General features: G+C 43.1%; 1 protein-coding gene across 2 annotated transcripts in view; it reads left to right on the top strand.

Moving 5' to 3' along the window:
* Positions 1 to 248: 248 nt before the first annotated feature.
* SGSM2 (small G protein signaling modulator 2) overlaps positions 249 to 17,271 on the top strand; it is a 436,818-nt gene continuing 419,795 nt past the window's right edge. For both annotated transcript variants that reach the window (XM_040338437.1, XM_040338439.1), the window contains exon 1: positions 249 to 459. In XM_040338437.1, coding sequence (XP_040194371.1) covers positions 403 to 459 — 57 coding nt within the window. In that variant the 5' untranslated portion in view covers positions 249 to 402. The remainder of the gene's footprint in view (positions 460 to 17,271) is intronic.

The raw sequence follows: 17,271 nt of genomic DNA on the forward strand, positions 1-17,271 counted from the left end.
TGTCATTATTGGGTGGACTGATCCTTTAATTTTCCAGCTGTGGTATAGGAGAATTCATAGATAACACTGGATGCATATCATGAATGCATTCCCTGGATGAAGTGTGTGTATAGTCCTCCCCATCCCTTCCCCCTCGGTTGTCATGGACGCGCCCGGGACGCGGTCAGCCCGCTGCCCATTAGAAGGGGGCGGGGCCGTGAGCGCAAGGAAAAAAAAAGGAGAAGGGCGGGTCGGCCGAGCGCGTGACGTCACGGCAGGTTCTAGGCAATGACAGCAGCATCAGCAGCAGTAGGGGGAGCATCACTGACAAGAGCGAGAGCATCAGCCACAGATCCGGGCTAGTGTGCTCCTGGGTGAGCAGCCATCCTTCCTCAGCCATCACATCCCACCTGTTCCTGCACCATGAGCTGCTCAGATGACAGCGTCAAGGAGAAGCTGCTATGGAACGTCAAGAAGGAGGTACATCATGTTCCATTACACACGTGTGGTCATTGCATGTACAGCCGGGGAGAGAGACCATTGTCACCATCATGGCCATCATTCAGTGCATAGACCTGTATGCAGACAGGCAGGGTGGTCTTTGTGTGTGCAATGCATGTACAGAACATACATGTTCACCATGGAGGCTCCATCCCCTCCTCTGTACATCCCTGCAGGCTGCCCTCCATGTCTGCACATTGCACCACAACTCTTCTACTTGATGAATTGTTGCTTTCCTAGAGAAATGCTCCTCCTATAGGGAGCACAGAGTTTCTCTACCATTATTTATTTATAATGGATAATAGAATTACAATAACATGGGCTAAGTGCTAGTGTGAGCTGGTCTGTACCGATACATACAAGGCATGACTTACTTTGTGATCTGCTTGTTTATAGAAGAAGTAAAATGATTGGTATTGGGGGGGGGGGGGGGGGAGTCCTGCACAGGGGGGGAGATTGATGCAGAGCTTTTTTTCTCAAAAAATAGGTGTAGGAACTCAACCACGACCCCATTCAGATTTCACAAACAGTAGAAGGGTCTTAAAAGGGCATTAAATACCAGGATTGCATTACATACAGAGTGTAGAGTTCAGGGGGTTACACACAGTGCAGAGCTGTCACTTGTAAACACAGAAACCAGACTTCTGTGTTTACAAGTGATTGTGGTGAGCAGGCACCAAAGGGTCTCAGCCAAAGGTGGTGGAACTGAGTTCCCCTCTGAAAAAAAGCCCTGGATTGATGTAACCATCAATAATGATTGCTAAAGCCGAAAGCAAATATTTATTATATTGCAGCTTCACCAGTTCTTAGGTGTGATGGCTGCGTTTGTTTTCTTTAATTAGGCTTTGGTGATCCTGCCAGCAAGCCTGTTGTTTTTTTTTAAAAAGAACACAATGGGGGTTATTTACGCAAGGCAAATCCATTTTGCACTACAAGTGCAAACTACAAGTGCAAAGTGCGCTTGAAATTTCACTGAAAGTGCAATAGGAAGTGCAGTCACTGTAAATCTGAGGAGTAGATCTAAAAAGAGGGGAAGCTCTGCTGATTTTATCATCCAATCATGTGCAAGCTAAAATGCTGTTTTTTATTTCCCTTGCATGTCCCTCTCGGATCTACAGGGACTGCACTTCCAAGTGCACTTTCAGTGCAATTTCAAGTGCAATTTGCACTTGTAGTTTGCACTTGTAGTGCAAAGTGGATTTGCCTTTAGTAAATAACCTCCAGTGTCCTGCACCGTGTATTTACAATGATCAGTTTTAGTTTTGTAAATCCTTTATTATTATTATTATTATAAAATATTTATACACAGTTTATGCAGCACTTTGCAACTTAAAGCGGGGGTTCACCCTAAGGCCCCTTTCACATGTGCGGACCGTTCGTCCGTTTTTTACAAGTCCGTTTACGAACTTGTAATGCATCCCTATGGGATTGCAGACGTTAGTGGATGATGCATCCGCTAACGTCCGCAAAGATCCGCGTCCGTAAAGATCCGTTTTTTTTTTGACGGAAGAAAACCCTATTTTTCTTCCGTCCGGCGGATCAGATGAATACGGACAGACGGTCCGTATTCATCCGATTCCCCATAGGGGAGAGCGGAGGAAAGACAGGGCGGTCTCTGCACAGTGTGCGGGGACCGCCCTGTCCGCCGACAGCTCAGCGGGGATTACGGATGATCCCCGCTGAGCCGACGGACACACACCGAGCGGACACAAAAACGGTCCGCTCCGTGTGAAAGGACCCTAAAAAAAAATTCTAACATTACATTGAGCTCACTTCCGACATTGGGGGTTATTTACGACAGGCAAATCCACTTTGCACTACAAGTACAAACTACAAGTACAAACTACAAGTGCAAAGTGCACTTGAAATTGCACTGAAAGTGCACTTGGAAGTGCAGTCGCTGTAAATCTGAGGGGTAGATCTGAAATGAGGGGAAGCTCTGCTGATTTTATTATCCAATCATGTGCAAGTTAAAATGCTGTTTTTTATTTTCCTTGCATGTCCCCCTCAGATCTACAGCGCCTGCACTTCCAAGTGCACTTTGCGCTTGTAGTTTGCACTTGTAGAGCAAACTGGATTTGCCTTTCGTAAATAACCCCCATTGACAGTATGCTGATCTTTTTTTTTTTTGCCGTACATACCGTTGTATCGTTATCCCCCCCCGGCTTCCGGGTAGCGCTGTATAGAGCCGACTCCCAGTCCGGCTTCTTTTGGCAACTCGTGACGCGGCCGTATGCGTCGGGGGGCATACGTCAATCACTTAGCCTGTGCATAGGAACGCCCACTCCCGTGGGATTCACTACCCGGAAGCCGGGGGGGGGGGGGGGGGGGAAATAACGATACAACGGTATGTACGGCAAAAAAAAAAAAAAGATCAGCATACTGTCAATGTAATGTTAGAATTTTTTTTTAGGGTGAACCCCTCTTTAAATTATTTCAGAAGGAACAAAACCGTACACTTTGTTAGTGTATCTAAATATGCTAGTGCAGAAGAGCCGTCACTGCCAAGAGCCGTCACTGCGCGCGTCCGCGTGCCGCTACCGCGCATGCGCACACCAGCGCGCGCCTACGCACCGCTACCGCCTTCTTGCATACTGGCTTGCCCTTTGTGACATGTGGCCATACATGCTTTGATTAACGATCACATTTATTTTCCAGTTGGTCTCTCCCAATAGGAGTCATCGATTTATAGTCAAAAACCCATTAGGTCAGGAATTTTCGATGGATAGTTGAAGAAGGAATCGTAAAGTATTGATCCCATCGCTGTTAACCCCGAGCAATCTGTAATCAAACAAAAACCAATGAATTAATGCATTTCCATGGTGATGTGAATCACATGATCCATAATGTTTTGCCCTGGCTGATTGATTCAGTTTGATCCGTTTCAATCTAAATAGAGCAGAAGAAAAATGATCCTTTTTTTGCATGTTTGATGATTCAATCATTTTGACCGAATCGCAACAACAATCAGATGAATCAAAGCGTGTATGGCCACTATAGAAAGGTGATTCTTCCCAATGGCCACAAGTGTAAGGAGCATTCTCTGCACTGACTATTCCACTAATGCACAAAGGGGGTTATTTACTAAGGGCAGATCCACTTTGCACTACAAAGTGCACTTGAAATTGCACTGAAAGGGCACTTGGAAGTGCAGTTGCTGTAGATCAGAGGGGGACATGCAAGGAATATAAAAAACAGCATTTTAGCCAGCATATGATTGGATAATAAAATCAGCAGAGCTTCCACTCATTTAAGATCTACCCCTCAGATTTACAGCGACTGCACTTCCAAGTGCGCTTGTAGTGCAAAGTGAATTTGCCTTTCGTAAATAACCCCGATTGAGTTCTTATATATTGTAATAATTAACAGGGGTTTCTGAGACCAAAAAAATATTTCAAGCGTTCCTCCATGTTTAAAAGGTTGAGAAACGCTGTTCTATGGTGTACTGTACAGTTTATTGTGGTATTCTGCTACATACATGGATTATTTGAACGCACAATTAATTATTTTTTATGGCTTTATAGCCTTGTGAGTTGTATCCAGTGTGTTAATAAAACTTTGAAACATTTTATATCGTAGTTACACATTGGGGGTTATTTACGAAAGGCAACTCCACTTTGCACTACAAGTGCAAACTACAAGTGCAAAGTGAACTTGGAAGTACAGTTGCTGTAAATCTGAGGGGTAGATCTAAAATGAGGGGAAGCTCTGCTGATTTTATCATCCAATCATGTGCAAGCTAAAATGCTGTTTTTATTTTCCTTGCATGTTCCCCTCGGATCTACAGCGACTGCACTTCCAAGTGCACTTTCTTTGCACTTGTAGTTTGCACATGTAGTGCAAAGTGGATTTACCTTTTGTAAATAGCCCCCAATGTCAAATGGGATATTGCATCTGAAGATTGGAAATAATTTTAAACCCTACTCCTTTATTCTTAGTGCCCTTTCACACGGGGCGGAACAGTAATGATCCGCCCCGTGAACCTCCGCTTGCTCAGCGGTGATCGCTCCATTGATCCCCGCTGAGCCAGCGGATGACAGGGCGGTCCCCACACACTGTGCAGGGACCGCCCTGTCTTTTCTCCGCTCTCCCCTATGGGGGGATCGGATGAACACAGACCGTCCGCAGACGGAAGGAAAAATAGAGTTTGCAGAATCGGAGGAATGCGGAGGCGGGCGAGATCGGGTGTCAGCGCATGTTCATCCGCTGACACCCGCGATCTCATAGGGACCAATGTTTGTCCCTTTTTCATCCGTACACGGATGGATGAAAAAGCGGACATACGGTCCGCATGTGTGAAAGGGGCCTAATTCTAAGTTATATTTGTTATTAGATCCGTTTTCAAATACTGGTATACTGTATTTGTAAACTTAAAGGGGTTGTAAAGGTCCGTCTTTTATTTTCTAAATTGGTTTCTTTAAAGCGGGGGTTCACCCAAAAATAAATTTTTAACATTACATTCAGCCCAGCTGTCCTAATGACAATTGGCTGTTTTTTTTTTTTTTTTTTCCCGTACATACCGTATTTTCACCGCCGCTTCCGGGTATGTCTTCTGCGGGACTGGCCGTTCCCATCTGATTGACAGGCTTCCGACCGTCGCATACAGCGCGTCACGAGTTGCCGAAAGTAGCCGAACGTCGGTGCGGCTCTATACGGCGCCTGCGCACCGACGTTCGGCTTCTTTCGGCAACTCGTGACGCGTAGTATGCGACGGTCGAAAGCCTGTCAATCAATTAGGAACGCCCAGTCCCGCAGAAGACATGCCGGGAAGCGGCGGTGAAAATACGGTATGTACGGGAAAAAAAACAAAAAAACAGCCGATTGTCATTAGGACAGCTGGGCTGAATGTAATGTTAAAAATTTATTTTTTGGGTGAACCTCCACTATAAGCTAGTGCATTGTTGGTTCACTTACCTTTTCCTTCGATTTCCCTTCAAAATGTTTTTTTTTTTTGTTTGAATTTCTCACTTCCTGTTTCTCCTCAGTAAGCTTTCCACCATCATCCGAGCGGTGGAAAGTCATTTAGAACAGCATACTGAACACCTTACTGAGGAGGAACAGGAAGTGAGAGATTCAGACAAAGAAAACAAAGAAAAAAAACATTTAGAAGGGAAATCGAAGGAAAAGGTAAGTGAACCAACAATGCACAAGCTTAAAGTAATCTATTTAGAAAAAAAAACGAACCTTTACAACCCCTTTAACTGACACTAGTTGCAATCTTACAGCTGATGTAGCAAATGTACAACCGCAATGTAACATTTTGCAAGTCTGTTATGAGTATGAATTTAAAGTTCTCACTGATAGAAGAATAGACCGGGCACTGGGATAAAGGAAGGTACCAGAGGTTTTTTTGCAGGTGAAGGTTTGGTATAAAAAAAAGAAAATAAATGAATTGGCTGTTACAGCCTGTTCTCCGTTTGTTTCAGTTTTTATGAACCATCCCGTCTATCTCCTTCAATCATTTCAGGCATAGAACTGAATTTTATAGTTTTAAGCTGAGAGCCGTTTCTTTAAGATTTACAGTGAAAAGCTGCATGAACCATAACACAAGACAGGCGTCATTTCAGAAAAGGCTGTAAAGGTTGATCAATGGATACAGTTTAGGGTTCTATTATTTAGTTTCTTGTTAGTATTATTGCTGTTCTCATAGGTGGCCAGATGACGGGATGTAGTAACAGTCCAAGGTTTGTTGTCATGAAGGGTAGAACTACTAATCCTCACCATGGCCTTGTAGAGGACGACATTGTACATTCTGATTGGTGTATAGAGATATGTTTGGTGAGAATACTGTATGTTCAGCTGAGTGGGCCAACCAGTAATCCAATAACTGCAAGCTAAATCATCAGCTGTTTTTTTTTTTTTTACCACAGTTTATAAGAGCAATTGTGTTTTTTCAGATATACTCTATTTCCCATTTATGAATTATTAGACAGTGAAACGTGGAGCCTTTAAGTGATCTATATTTAGTACATAGCAATGGAACAGTATATTTATACAATTACATGTATAAACGATTACATCTATATATATAAAACTCAACGTGTGTATGTATGTATGTTCCAGCATCACGTCCAAACGGCTAAAGATATTAACATGAAACTTGGCACACATGTTACTTATATGTCAGCAACAAACATAGGATAGGTGGTTTAACCCTTACCCACCCCCATTTGCCATGGTCGGGGTTTTTCTTTAAAGTCCCATTCAACTCTATGGGAAATACATGTTACTTCATAACTTCCAAACGGCTGTACATATTTCGATAACACTTGGTCACATGTTACTTATATGTCCACTTAAACTATAGGATAGTTAATTTATCCCTTAACTACCCCCATTTGTGAGGGTCGGGGTTTTTGTTTAAAGTCCCATGCAAATCAATGGGAAATGTATGTTCCCACATAACTTCTGTACGCCTGGAGATATTTCAATAATACCTGGTACACATATTACTTATATGCCAAATAAAAATATATGACAGTTAAGTTAACCCTTACCTACACCCTTATATAAAAGATGGGTATATTTATATTACTATGATTTTCCTCCCCAAAAGGTTAAGATAGGAAGACCGGGCAACGCCGGGTATTCAGCTAGTATATATATCTTTTTTAAATGGGCTTTTCTAAAAGGTGTCTACGAGTTGGGTTCTGGTGGACTGCTCCACTGCTCTGCTTTGTTATTTCTGGGTTTGGAAACGGCGAAGACTTCTCTGTAAGTGTCCATCACAGATTTTAGAAGCAGTTGTAGAGCAGTCATCTGCCTGAAACTGAAAGAATATTAGCAATATCAATACTAATCCTCATAATGCCCTTGTGGAGGACTAGGACTACATTGTACATTTCTGATTGGTGTATAGAGAAACGTTTGGGGAAATTATGTTAAATATTTTTCTTAAAGATTTTATTAAGCATATTTAAGCAACATATAAAGCGAGTAAATCGCAAGTAAAGTACATCTACATTAGTAAAACTGGTTACAATTTCAGTTTAGTATCGATAAAACGTGTAATTGAAAATCATCAAACACAAATAAGTAATCTACTGTAAATGTAAAGGACTTACAATTCTTTGTAAAGTTCAATGATGACCACCACTTCCAGCCAGTTAACTCTATTTTTCATTAGCAAAAATGGAGCCACATGCCGCGTACACACGATTGGAATTTCCGACAAGAAAACCGTGGATTTTTTTCAGACGGGAATTTTGTCTCAAACTTGTGTTGCATACACACAGTCACGCAAATGTTGTCGGAAATTCTGAAAGTCAAGAACGCGGTGATGTACAACACTACGACGAGCTGAGAAAAATGAAGTTCAATGATTCCGAGCATTGGTAGGATTTTTGTGCATCGGAATTGCATACAGACGATCGGAATTTCCGACGAGAACTTTTCCCGTCGGAATATTTGAGAACAGCCCCCAAATTTTTGCTGTCGGAAATTCCAACAGAAAATGTCCGATGGGGCCTACACATGGTCAGAATTTCCGACCAAAAGCTTGCATCAAACTTTTCTTGTCGGAAATTCCGATCGCGTGTAAGCGGCATAAGACCTTATGTACACTGTTGCTGGTAAACGGACGTTTAGGAGCAGTTGGGCGTTTTTTTCAGCTGCTCCTGAACTCGCCTCTATGTTATCTTATCAGTACATGTACACAGGGTCATTTATAGTCGTTTCTAGGCAGTTGAGTTTAGAAGTAAATTTCGGAAAGTAAAAAAATGCGTTCTTGACGGATGTGTAGAGGCATTTGAAACACCAAATGCCTGTAAACGACACCACAGCATGTAAACAAGTGTAAAAGGGCTAGCTCGTGTTTAGCCATGTTTTGTTTACAGGTGTTTTTAATGGAGATACATTTTTGAATATTAGCAATGCAAAGATTGCTTCTTAATGCAGCTAAACACGGCTAAATGAGGCACAACAGACATTTTTAAACGTCGGTTACTATCTGTCAAGTTAAATCGTTCAGGAGAGGTTTTAAAATGTCCCGTGTACATGAAGCCTTGTATAGATCTGTTTTTAGTACTTAGCAGTGGAACAGTAACATATTTTATACAATTACATGATTAAAAAAACAAACAAGAAAAAAAAACAATGGGCTTTTATAAAGGGTCAGTCATCTCACAATCGCTCACTGGCTTGCTATGCCATATCTGGGGCTGAAAACTGTGAGAACCTCTTTGTCGTTGTCCGTCAGAGATTTAAGAAGTTGGTGTATAATGTAAAGCAGGCGTCTGCTCGAAACTGAAATAATAATAGCAATATCAATACTAATCCCCATAATGCCCTTGTGGAGGACTACATTGTACAGTTCTGATTAATGTATAGGGAAATGTTTAATTAAATGATGTTGACTATTTTTTATTTATAAATTCTTATATAGCAAAAATGGAGCCTTTCATTGATCTGTATTTAGTATATACTGTAGCAATGGAACAGTATGTTTTAATGTTTTATACAATTACATGATTAAGAAAGAAATGGGCTTTTCATGAAGGGCCAGTCGCATCACAATGAATATATCGGGGAGGTGGACTCGGGTAGACTGAATTTCTCACTGGCTTTCTATGCCATATCTGGGGCTGGAAACTGTGAGGACTTCTTTGTCCATGTGCGTCAGAGATGTAAGAAGCTCATGTATAATGTAAATCAGTCATCTGCCTGAAACTGGAATCTTTGTTGTTTTTAATAGGCAGGGTGTTTAAAAGAAATGTATAGTATAGTAAAGTAATTCACAGCAACCAGTAAGAAATCATTTTCATTCTTCCAATTGCACATATTGAACATGAAATCAAATTAGTATTGGTTTGTACACTTTGCCCTTACTGCTTCGTCTTGCCTTCTTACAGAGGACCTTGCACACTGCTTATTTAGTATGGCCTCCTTCCCTCTGCTAGAATGTTGCATTAAATGCAAAAAAATAAATACAAAAATGGAAGAAAAAGTTAGATATTACCCGTTTACCTTTTCTATTGTATATATATATATATATATATATATATATATATATATATATATATATATATATATATATATATATATATATTTATAATGAATTTATATATTATATAATATTATATAATATATTACATATTTAGTATATTATATATGTAAATATTATTTCTAACCTTTTACCGTGTTTTTCTTGTTTTCCCCCGAAAAAAATAACCAGTCAGTGATATGGCTTATGCAGTCTGTACTTTTTTCTTTTTTGGTCTGTTAAATATACCCTTGTAAGTTTTTTTGTTATATCAGTTCAATAAGTGCAAAAAACAAACTGTTGATACAGTCAGAAATCCATTGCTGTCCTGTGCACTCGGATGTGTTATTTCAAGCATTAGCAGGCCATCCAGTTCACCTCTGTGAACTGCAGAACACTTCCCACTTATGTTAAGAATAGGAGGAGAGAGGAATGAGTTTTGTAGTCCCTACACGCTTCCTGCCCTGGGGCGACAACTTTTCCACAGTGTACGTGAGTGAGTGTTGTCTTCCCAGTAGAAGAAGTGTGATACTGGGAGGAACAGCAGGTGAAAATAAAGGTCCAAAGAAGTCTGAAAAAAGAAAAAGAATGCAGGTGTCACATCTAAGGACTAAAAAGCTGCAATATATTACATGTTTGTTCTTGGGTTTTGATGCATTTTAGAGCCAAACTCCAGGATAAGAAACATTTATTTTCCTATTTTAATAGTCAGGCTTTACATTAGTAAAGTTAGCCTTTTTTTTTTAAATTATGAAAGATAATTTTACGCCGAGTAAATTGATATCCAACATGTCACGCTTCAAAGTTGCAGCCGCTCGTGGAATGGCGACAAACTTTTACTCTTAAAAATCTCCATAGGTGACGTTTAAAAAATTCTACAGGTTGCATGTTTTGAGTTACAGAGGAGGTCTAGGGCTAGAATTATTGCTCTCACTCTACCGATCGTGGCGATACCTCACCTGTGTGGTTTGACGCTGCTCGCGTATGCGTTCGCTTCTGCACGCAAGCTCTTCGGGACGGGGCACTTTAAAACAAAAAAACAATTCTTATTATTTATTTTACTTTATTTTCTTTATTTTGACACTGTTTTAAAAAAATAAAATAAATTTGGGTCACTTTTATTCCTATTAATGTAAACATCCCTTGTAATAGAAAAAAGCATGACAGACCGCAGATCTCATATTTACACTAAAATGCAATGCGAATCCAACACAGAGACCACTTGTATCTTGTAGCGGACCGCTGGCTGAAGAAGAGAATACCGGAGTTCTGGTAGCCAGCTGCTACCATAAACAACGTTGTTCCTCTTCAAACAGCCAACATATTCCTGCGGTGGGCGGTCCATAAGTGGTTAAAGAAGACTATGCGCAGGCAGATAGATTTATTTTATTCCATAACTGTCTATTGGATCGCAGCGGCTGCACAGACACAGTTTACCTGCATGGGAATGCATAGGTCTTCTGGGCATTCCTTTGTAGGCAGTCCAGTTCATGTCTTTTGGGGCACAGCAGCTGCACAGACACAGCCGCTGCTCCCAATAGGACACCCATGTGGGTGCGGGTGCTTGTTACTGAACTCACCCTGGGTGCGTTTGGGGTTCATGCACCATGCAATGTCACTTCTGCAATAGGCCTCATTCACACAGGGCAATTTGATCCATGGCCTGTGGTGGACCTTGTTTTATTGGCACAGGGGTGCATCAGTGTTGCATGCCTCCCCATGCTGGCAATCCATAGCTGTCTATTGGGACGCAGAGGCTGCACATACACAGCTGCTGCTCCCAATCCATGTGGGTGCGGGTGCATGACCCCAGGGCAGAGGCGGCTGGTGCTCAAAATTTTTGGGGGGGCGCAAACAAATGAAAAAAAAAAACATTAATTGCAGCCTCACTGTGCCCATCAATTGTTGCCACTGTGCCATCAAACGCAGCCACTGTGCCATAAAACGCAGCCACTGTGCCATCAATTGTCGCCACTGTGCCATCAAACGCAGCCTCTGTGCCATCACACGCAGCCACTGTGCAATCACACGCAGCCACTGTGCCATCACACGCAGTCACTGTGCCCACCAATTGCCGCCAGTTTGCCCTGTAAAATGCCGCCAGTTTGCACCATGAAATGCTGCCAGTTTGCCCCATATAAAATGCCACCAGTTTTCCCCATAAAATGCGGCCAGATTGCCCCCCCCCCCCCCCGCTCGACACCTACCTTTCTGGGGTTAGCCATCCTCCTCCTTGATCCCTCGATGTCTTCTCCCATCCTTGATGTCGCTTCAGCCAATCAGGTGACTGGTAACCAGACCCGGTGAACCTGATTGGCTGAGACGCGTGTCAGTGTTAACCAGGAAACGCACACCCTGTGTGCCCTCTGGTTAACCATTTGGAAGCCTATTAGAGCCCACAGGCTGTAATTGGGAAGCCTAGCAGAGCCGCTGGCTCTGATAGACACTTCCAAAACACACCCACCGCTGTTATTCAGATGGCCGGCGCTCAACAGGGGGCCGACCACCTGAATAGTGGGTGGCAGCAGCGACAATACATAGATTCATGCAATGCATGAATCTATGTATTGTTGAGTGACAGTGCAGGACAGAGGGGGCGGCGCTCCTGCGCCCACTATGGACGCACCGACACTGCCCCAGGGTAAGTTCAGGAACAAGCACCCACACCGCATGCTCCTGCACCCACATGGATGCCATATTGGGACCAGCGGCAGTGTCTATGCAGCTGCTGTGCCCCAAAAGACATTAACTGGACTGCCTACATGGGGATGCCCAGAATACCTATGCACCCCCCTGCAGGTAAACGTGGCTCTGCACAGGGCACAGATCAAATCGCCCAAAGTGAATATAAAAAGGCAGCCTGCTCTCACTTATATAAAGAGAGACTTTAGTTCTGCTTTAACTGCAGCAGAGAAGAGTCAAGTGCCCCCCTCCCCCTTCCCGAGTCACTAATCAGATTCAAACCTGAAAATGTCAGTTGGAAAATGACAGTATGAATGTGATTGGTGACATTAGGGCAACCTGGTTAGTTCTTATTTCAGGCATGCTGATAAATATTTTCTGACTGTAACAGATGCTGCGAAAGAAGAACAGCTTGCAAATAACAGAAATATGCCGGGGTAAAGCGTTCTTGGGCATAAAAAAATGAATTTCAACTGACTATAAAGTTTGTAGTGGGAGTCAGCTCGGTTTAATTGTGGTACTAAATTGTATGTGGATTGGGATTATTACGGCTGCACCAAAATCTACATTTCCTTAAGGCAGTTTTATTGATCATCGACCCTTCTTGGGTATTTTCTCACTCCATATTCAGAACACTACGTTCAGATGTGAAATCTCCCCGCTGTATCACATATTGGAGAATATATTATGATGACAGCCCAGTAATTGTGACTGGTGGATCCGTGTAATGGAAGAGCTGGAATATGATACACCGAGGAGGATCAACGTACCTGTATTGAGAAAAGCTGCAATGTGTAACAGGGATTTCTAATAACAAGGCGTCGTGCCATGTTTTCCTCTGCTACTAGAACACCTGTCATGTCGTTGTTTGGAGAAGAAAGGATCCCACACAGACGCCGCGCTGCCTTTTTGCTCCCACTTAATATACATGGAATCCTTAAAACGTTTAATAAAGTGCAAGTTTATCTTCTAATACATTTTTTAAAATACATGGTTTGATTCCATAAAGCCTCTTTCACACAAGCACTGAGGTCCATACATCATGAATCGGCAAATACAGACAGTATGCTTATGGGGTTACTCACCCGCACCTGCGCGGCTGTGTTTTTTTCAGCATCACCTGAAGCTGGGTACAGACCGGTACGACAAACGCCCTGACATTGGGAGCTCATGTCGCATGACGTGTGAAAATCAATGTTTACCTATGGGAGTCGTCTTAACTGGTCCGACACAAGTCGGTCCGACTTTGAAAATGCTCCCTGCACTACTTTGGATGGAGCATCAAACCAATGCTGCAGCTGTCCCCCGTTGTCCGCACTGAGAACCGATTCACCAAACACCACCGATGGCTTGGTTCTCACAGATCCCCGAGAGGAAAGCTGCTGACTGTCAGTCAGCGTCTCTCCTCTGCTGCTCATTGGAGCGCTAAACAGTGGAGGGGTGGAGAGAGGCTGTCTCAGCGAGCCCCTGAGATGCTGAGACTGCCATCAATCAAGGCAGCTGGTGGACCCAGACTTAGAAGTCGTGATGACGCAGTGCCTTGACTGATGGCAGTGACGTCAGTGGAGAGGGGACTTCAGACCACTCTCCGCTGAAAATGGGTCACAGGAGTGCAAAACGAATTGCATTCATGTGACCCATGGTAGAAGCACCGGCCTAAAAAGCTCAGGCTGGACTTCTTCTTTAACCCCCTGAGCGGTATTCCCGAGTCTGGCTCGGGGTGGAATTTCAGCACCAATAGCGGTAACCCCGAGCCAGACTCAGAATTGCATCGCAGGACACAGGCAGGGAATTACTTACCTTGTCCCTGGATCAGGGCTCAAGTCCTGCAGGAACGCGTGGGAACGGAGTTCCTGCACTTTTTTCACAGCAGGAACGCAGTTCCCTTTGCAGGACTAGAGCAGCCGAGAGCAGCCAAGCCGCCCGAGCCAATCCTTCACTACGCGGCGATGCCCAGCTCGAATCACTGTCAGGGGCAGGCAAACCTTAGTAATCCTTTACTTTACTGCCTGCTTCCTGTATATGGATTCATCGAGTATTCCGTCACTTCCTCGATGCCGCAATGTCTCCTGGGAGCTTTTGTCAAATAGGAGCTTCTTTCTAAATCCCGCGATAACTCGCGGCAGACCTCCGCAATGTCTCCTGGGAACAATGACAAAAGCTCCCAGGAGACATTGCGGCATCGAGGAAGTGACGGAATACCCACACACTACCCAATGAATCCATATACAGGAAGCGGCCAGTAACAAAGGATTACTAAGGTACAGTGGATCGAAAAAGAAAACATGCGGTTTAGTAATTATGCATATGAGCGTATAATTTTTTTATTTTTTGGTGGATCTTGGGTGGGAGTTCCCACACTTTTTTCCCCAGGACTTGACCCCTGCCCTGGATCCTACGAGGTCTCCCCGCTGTGTGATTGAGCTGTGTCCTCCTCGCTCGATTCACAGTGCAGAGTGCTGCCGAGCTCCGTTCCCTGCGACGTTACGACGCACGAGGCGGAGATCAGCGCCAAATTCAAAAAAGTTCAAACACAGTACACATCAGCAGACCCATCATTTAAAACACATTGACACATTTTATATACAATTTTCTTTGCGCCGGTGACACGTATATCACATATTTTTTTTTTGTTTACAAAAGTTTTATTTGGAAGACAAGAAATACAACGGTTACATAAATTGCATGATATAGATACAGAGATGATGAGATTTATAGGAGTAGGACATACATGAGTATACAGTAAAGAAAATTGTCAAGCCATCGATTCGACATGAGGTAACGGATAATAGGTAAGAACATGGGGCAAAATGGGGTTATCACGGATGAATAGATGGAGTAGACCAGTAAGACCATTTTTCGTTAAATTTCTGCATTCTATCAATAAGTGTATAATGTATTCTTTCTGATATTCTAATCATTTCCATTCTGGATTCGACCTGGGACCAAGGAAGATTTTGGGATCTCCAATTAAAGGCTATCATCCAGTGGATGGAGCTGATCAGGGAGTGAACTAGCCCAATGCAGGGGAGAGGGATGTCGGGGACGGTGTCAAACAATAAACAAATCTGGGGTGAAAGGGAGATTTTCTTTTTTAGAGCACATTCTAGTCTGGTGACCATAGCACTCCAAACTTGGTCTAGGTGTTTGCAGCTCCAAAAAATGTGGAGGAAATCTCCTTGCTCCGGGCAACCCCTGAAGCAACACGAGGGGGAAGCGGGGTAGAAGGAATGTATTTTAGATGGGGTCATATACCATCTAGTTAGAAGCTTCAGGGGTGATTCTCTGTATGCTGCAGCACATGTACTTTTACGAAGGTTATCTATCATGTTGGACCAGGACTCCACAGATATTGTACATTTTAAATCAGCTTCCCATTTCAGCATAGGGCCCGACTTTTCTGATTGGGACAAGTTATTGAGGTAGTTATACATTATTGAGATCAGACCCTTATCTCTAGGAGAAGAGATGCAGATGTGCTCGAACAATGTACTAGGGGGTACCATAGGCAATGGATAGTGACTAGTATAAAAGTTTTGGATTAAAGAGTACTGAGGGAGTTCCAAAAATGGAAGATCGAACCTGGTCTGTAGAGTGGAGAAAGGGATAAATTTGGCGTTGAAAGTGAGGGATTTCAGAGTGGTGAGGTTATGGTCGACCCAGCGGTGGAATTGAGTGTTGTCCCGGAAAGCTTGAGGGAATCTATGGTCTCCTAAGAAGGAGGCCAGCGGAGGGGACATCGAGGAGAGTTTAAGAGTAGTTTTAAGTCTATTCCACAGCTGGATCGACTGAGCAACAATCATGTTGAGCTTAGGGAGCGTATGGTGTGGTTTTGAGTTAGTCCATAAAATGCCTTTGAGGTTAATAGGTGAGATGGAGGTCGACTCGAATCTCAGCCAGGGGATACTATCGTCTGGGGAGGACCACTGTGCCATATGAATCAGTCTGGAGGCTACAAAGTAAAGCCATATGTGTGGGAGTCCTAATCCTCCGTCACGTTGTGATCTATGCATTGTGGAGTATCCACATCTAGGTCGTTTATTATTATATATGAATTTATTGATTTCACGCTGCAATGCCTCGAGTCTGGTTTTAGGGACGTTAATTGGTAAAGATCTAAAAAAATATAATAATTTGGGGAGGATAGACATCTTAAATGCACAGATCCTACCCAGAAATGAAATGTGATAGGTAGACCAAATTTTCAACAAAGCGCTGATTTGGGAAAACAGGGGGAGGTAGTTGGATTTGTACAATAGGTTATGGGAGGCAGTGATATTTACGCCGAGGTATTTAAGTGATATTGGGGACCATATAAAATTGAAGTTTTTTTGTAAGTTACTTAATATGTCTGGGGGATAATTAATAGGGAGAATGGAGCATTTGTTGGTATTAACCTGCAGGCCGGAAAGTTTGTGGAATGAGTGAAGTTCTGAAAGAAGGTTAGGGATCGAGATAAGTGGGTCAGTGAGGGAAAGAAGAGCGTCATCTGCGTATAGACTAAGTTTAAATTCGTGTGGGCCCTTAATGTAACCTTTGATATTAGTATTATATCTTATAGCGTGAGCCAAAGGCTCGATGGCCAGGGCAAAAAGGAGGGGGGAAAGGGGGCAGCCCTGCCTTGTACCCCTGCTCAGGGGGAAGAATTCCGAGTTGTTTCCAGGGATTTTTATTCTAGTTTGAGGAAAATGGTATAGGGCATTGAAGCCATGAATGAATTTGTCTGAGATGCCGAATTTAGGTAGAAGGTGATTTAAATAGGACCAGTTTACACTATCGAATGCCTTATGGATATCCAGGCTAAGGAAACACAAAGAGCGGGAAGAAAGGTTGGCGTCCTGGATCAGATTAGTGACCAATCTGATGTTGTCCACTATTTGCCTACCTGGGATAAAGCCAGTTTGATCTGTGTGGATCAGTGATGTGATAACTGAGGACAATCTATTCGCGAGCAGTCTGCCGAACAGTTTGAGGTCGTTGTTGAGGACTGAAATGGGACGGAAATTTTGTGGAAGGGTATGGTCTTTCTGTGGTTTAGGTATAAGGGATAGGTTAGCCAGTAACATTTCTGTGGGGAAATAGCCACCTTGCAGGATGTGGTTGAACATTTTGGAGAGGCTAGGGGTTAG

Source organism: Rana temporaria, chromosome 2, assembly GCF_905171775.1.
Source record: "Rana temporaria chromosome 2, aRanTem1.1, whole genome shotgun sequence".
NCBI classification, from domain to species: Eukaryota; Metazoa; Chordata; class Amphibia; order Anura; family Ranidae; genus Rana; species Rana temporaria.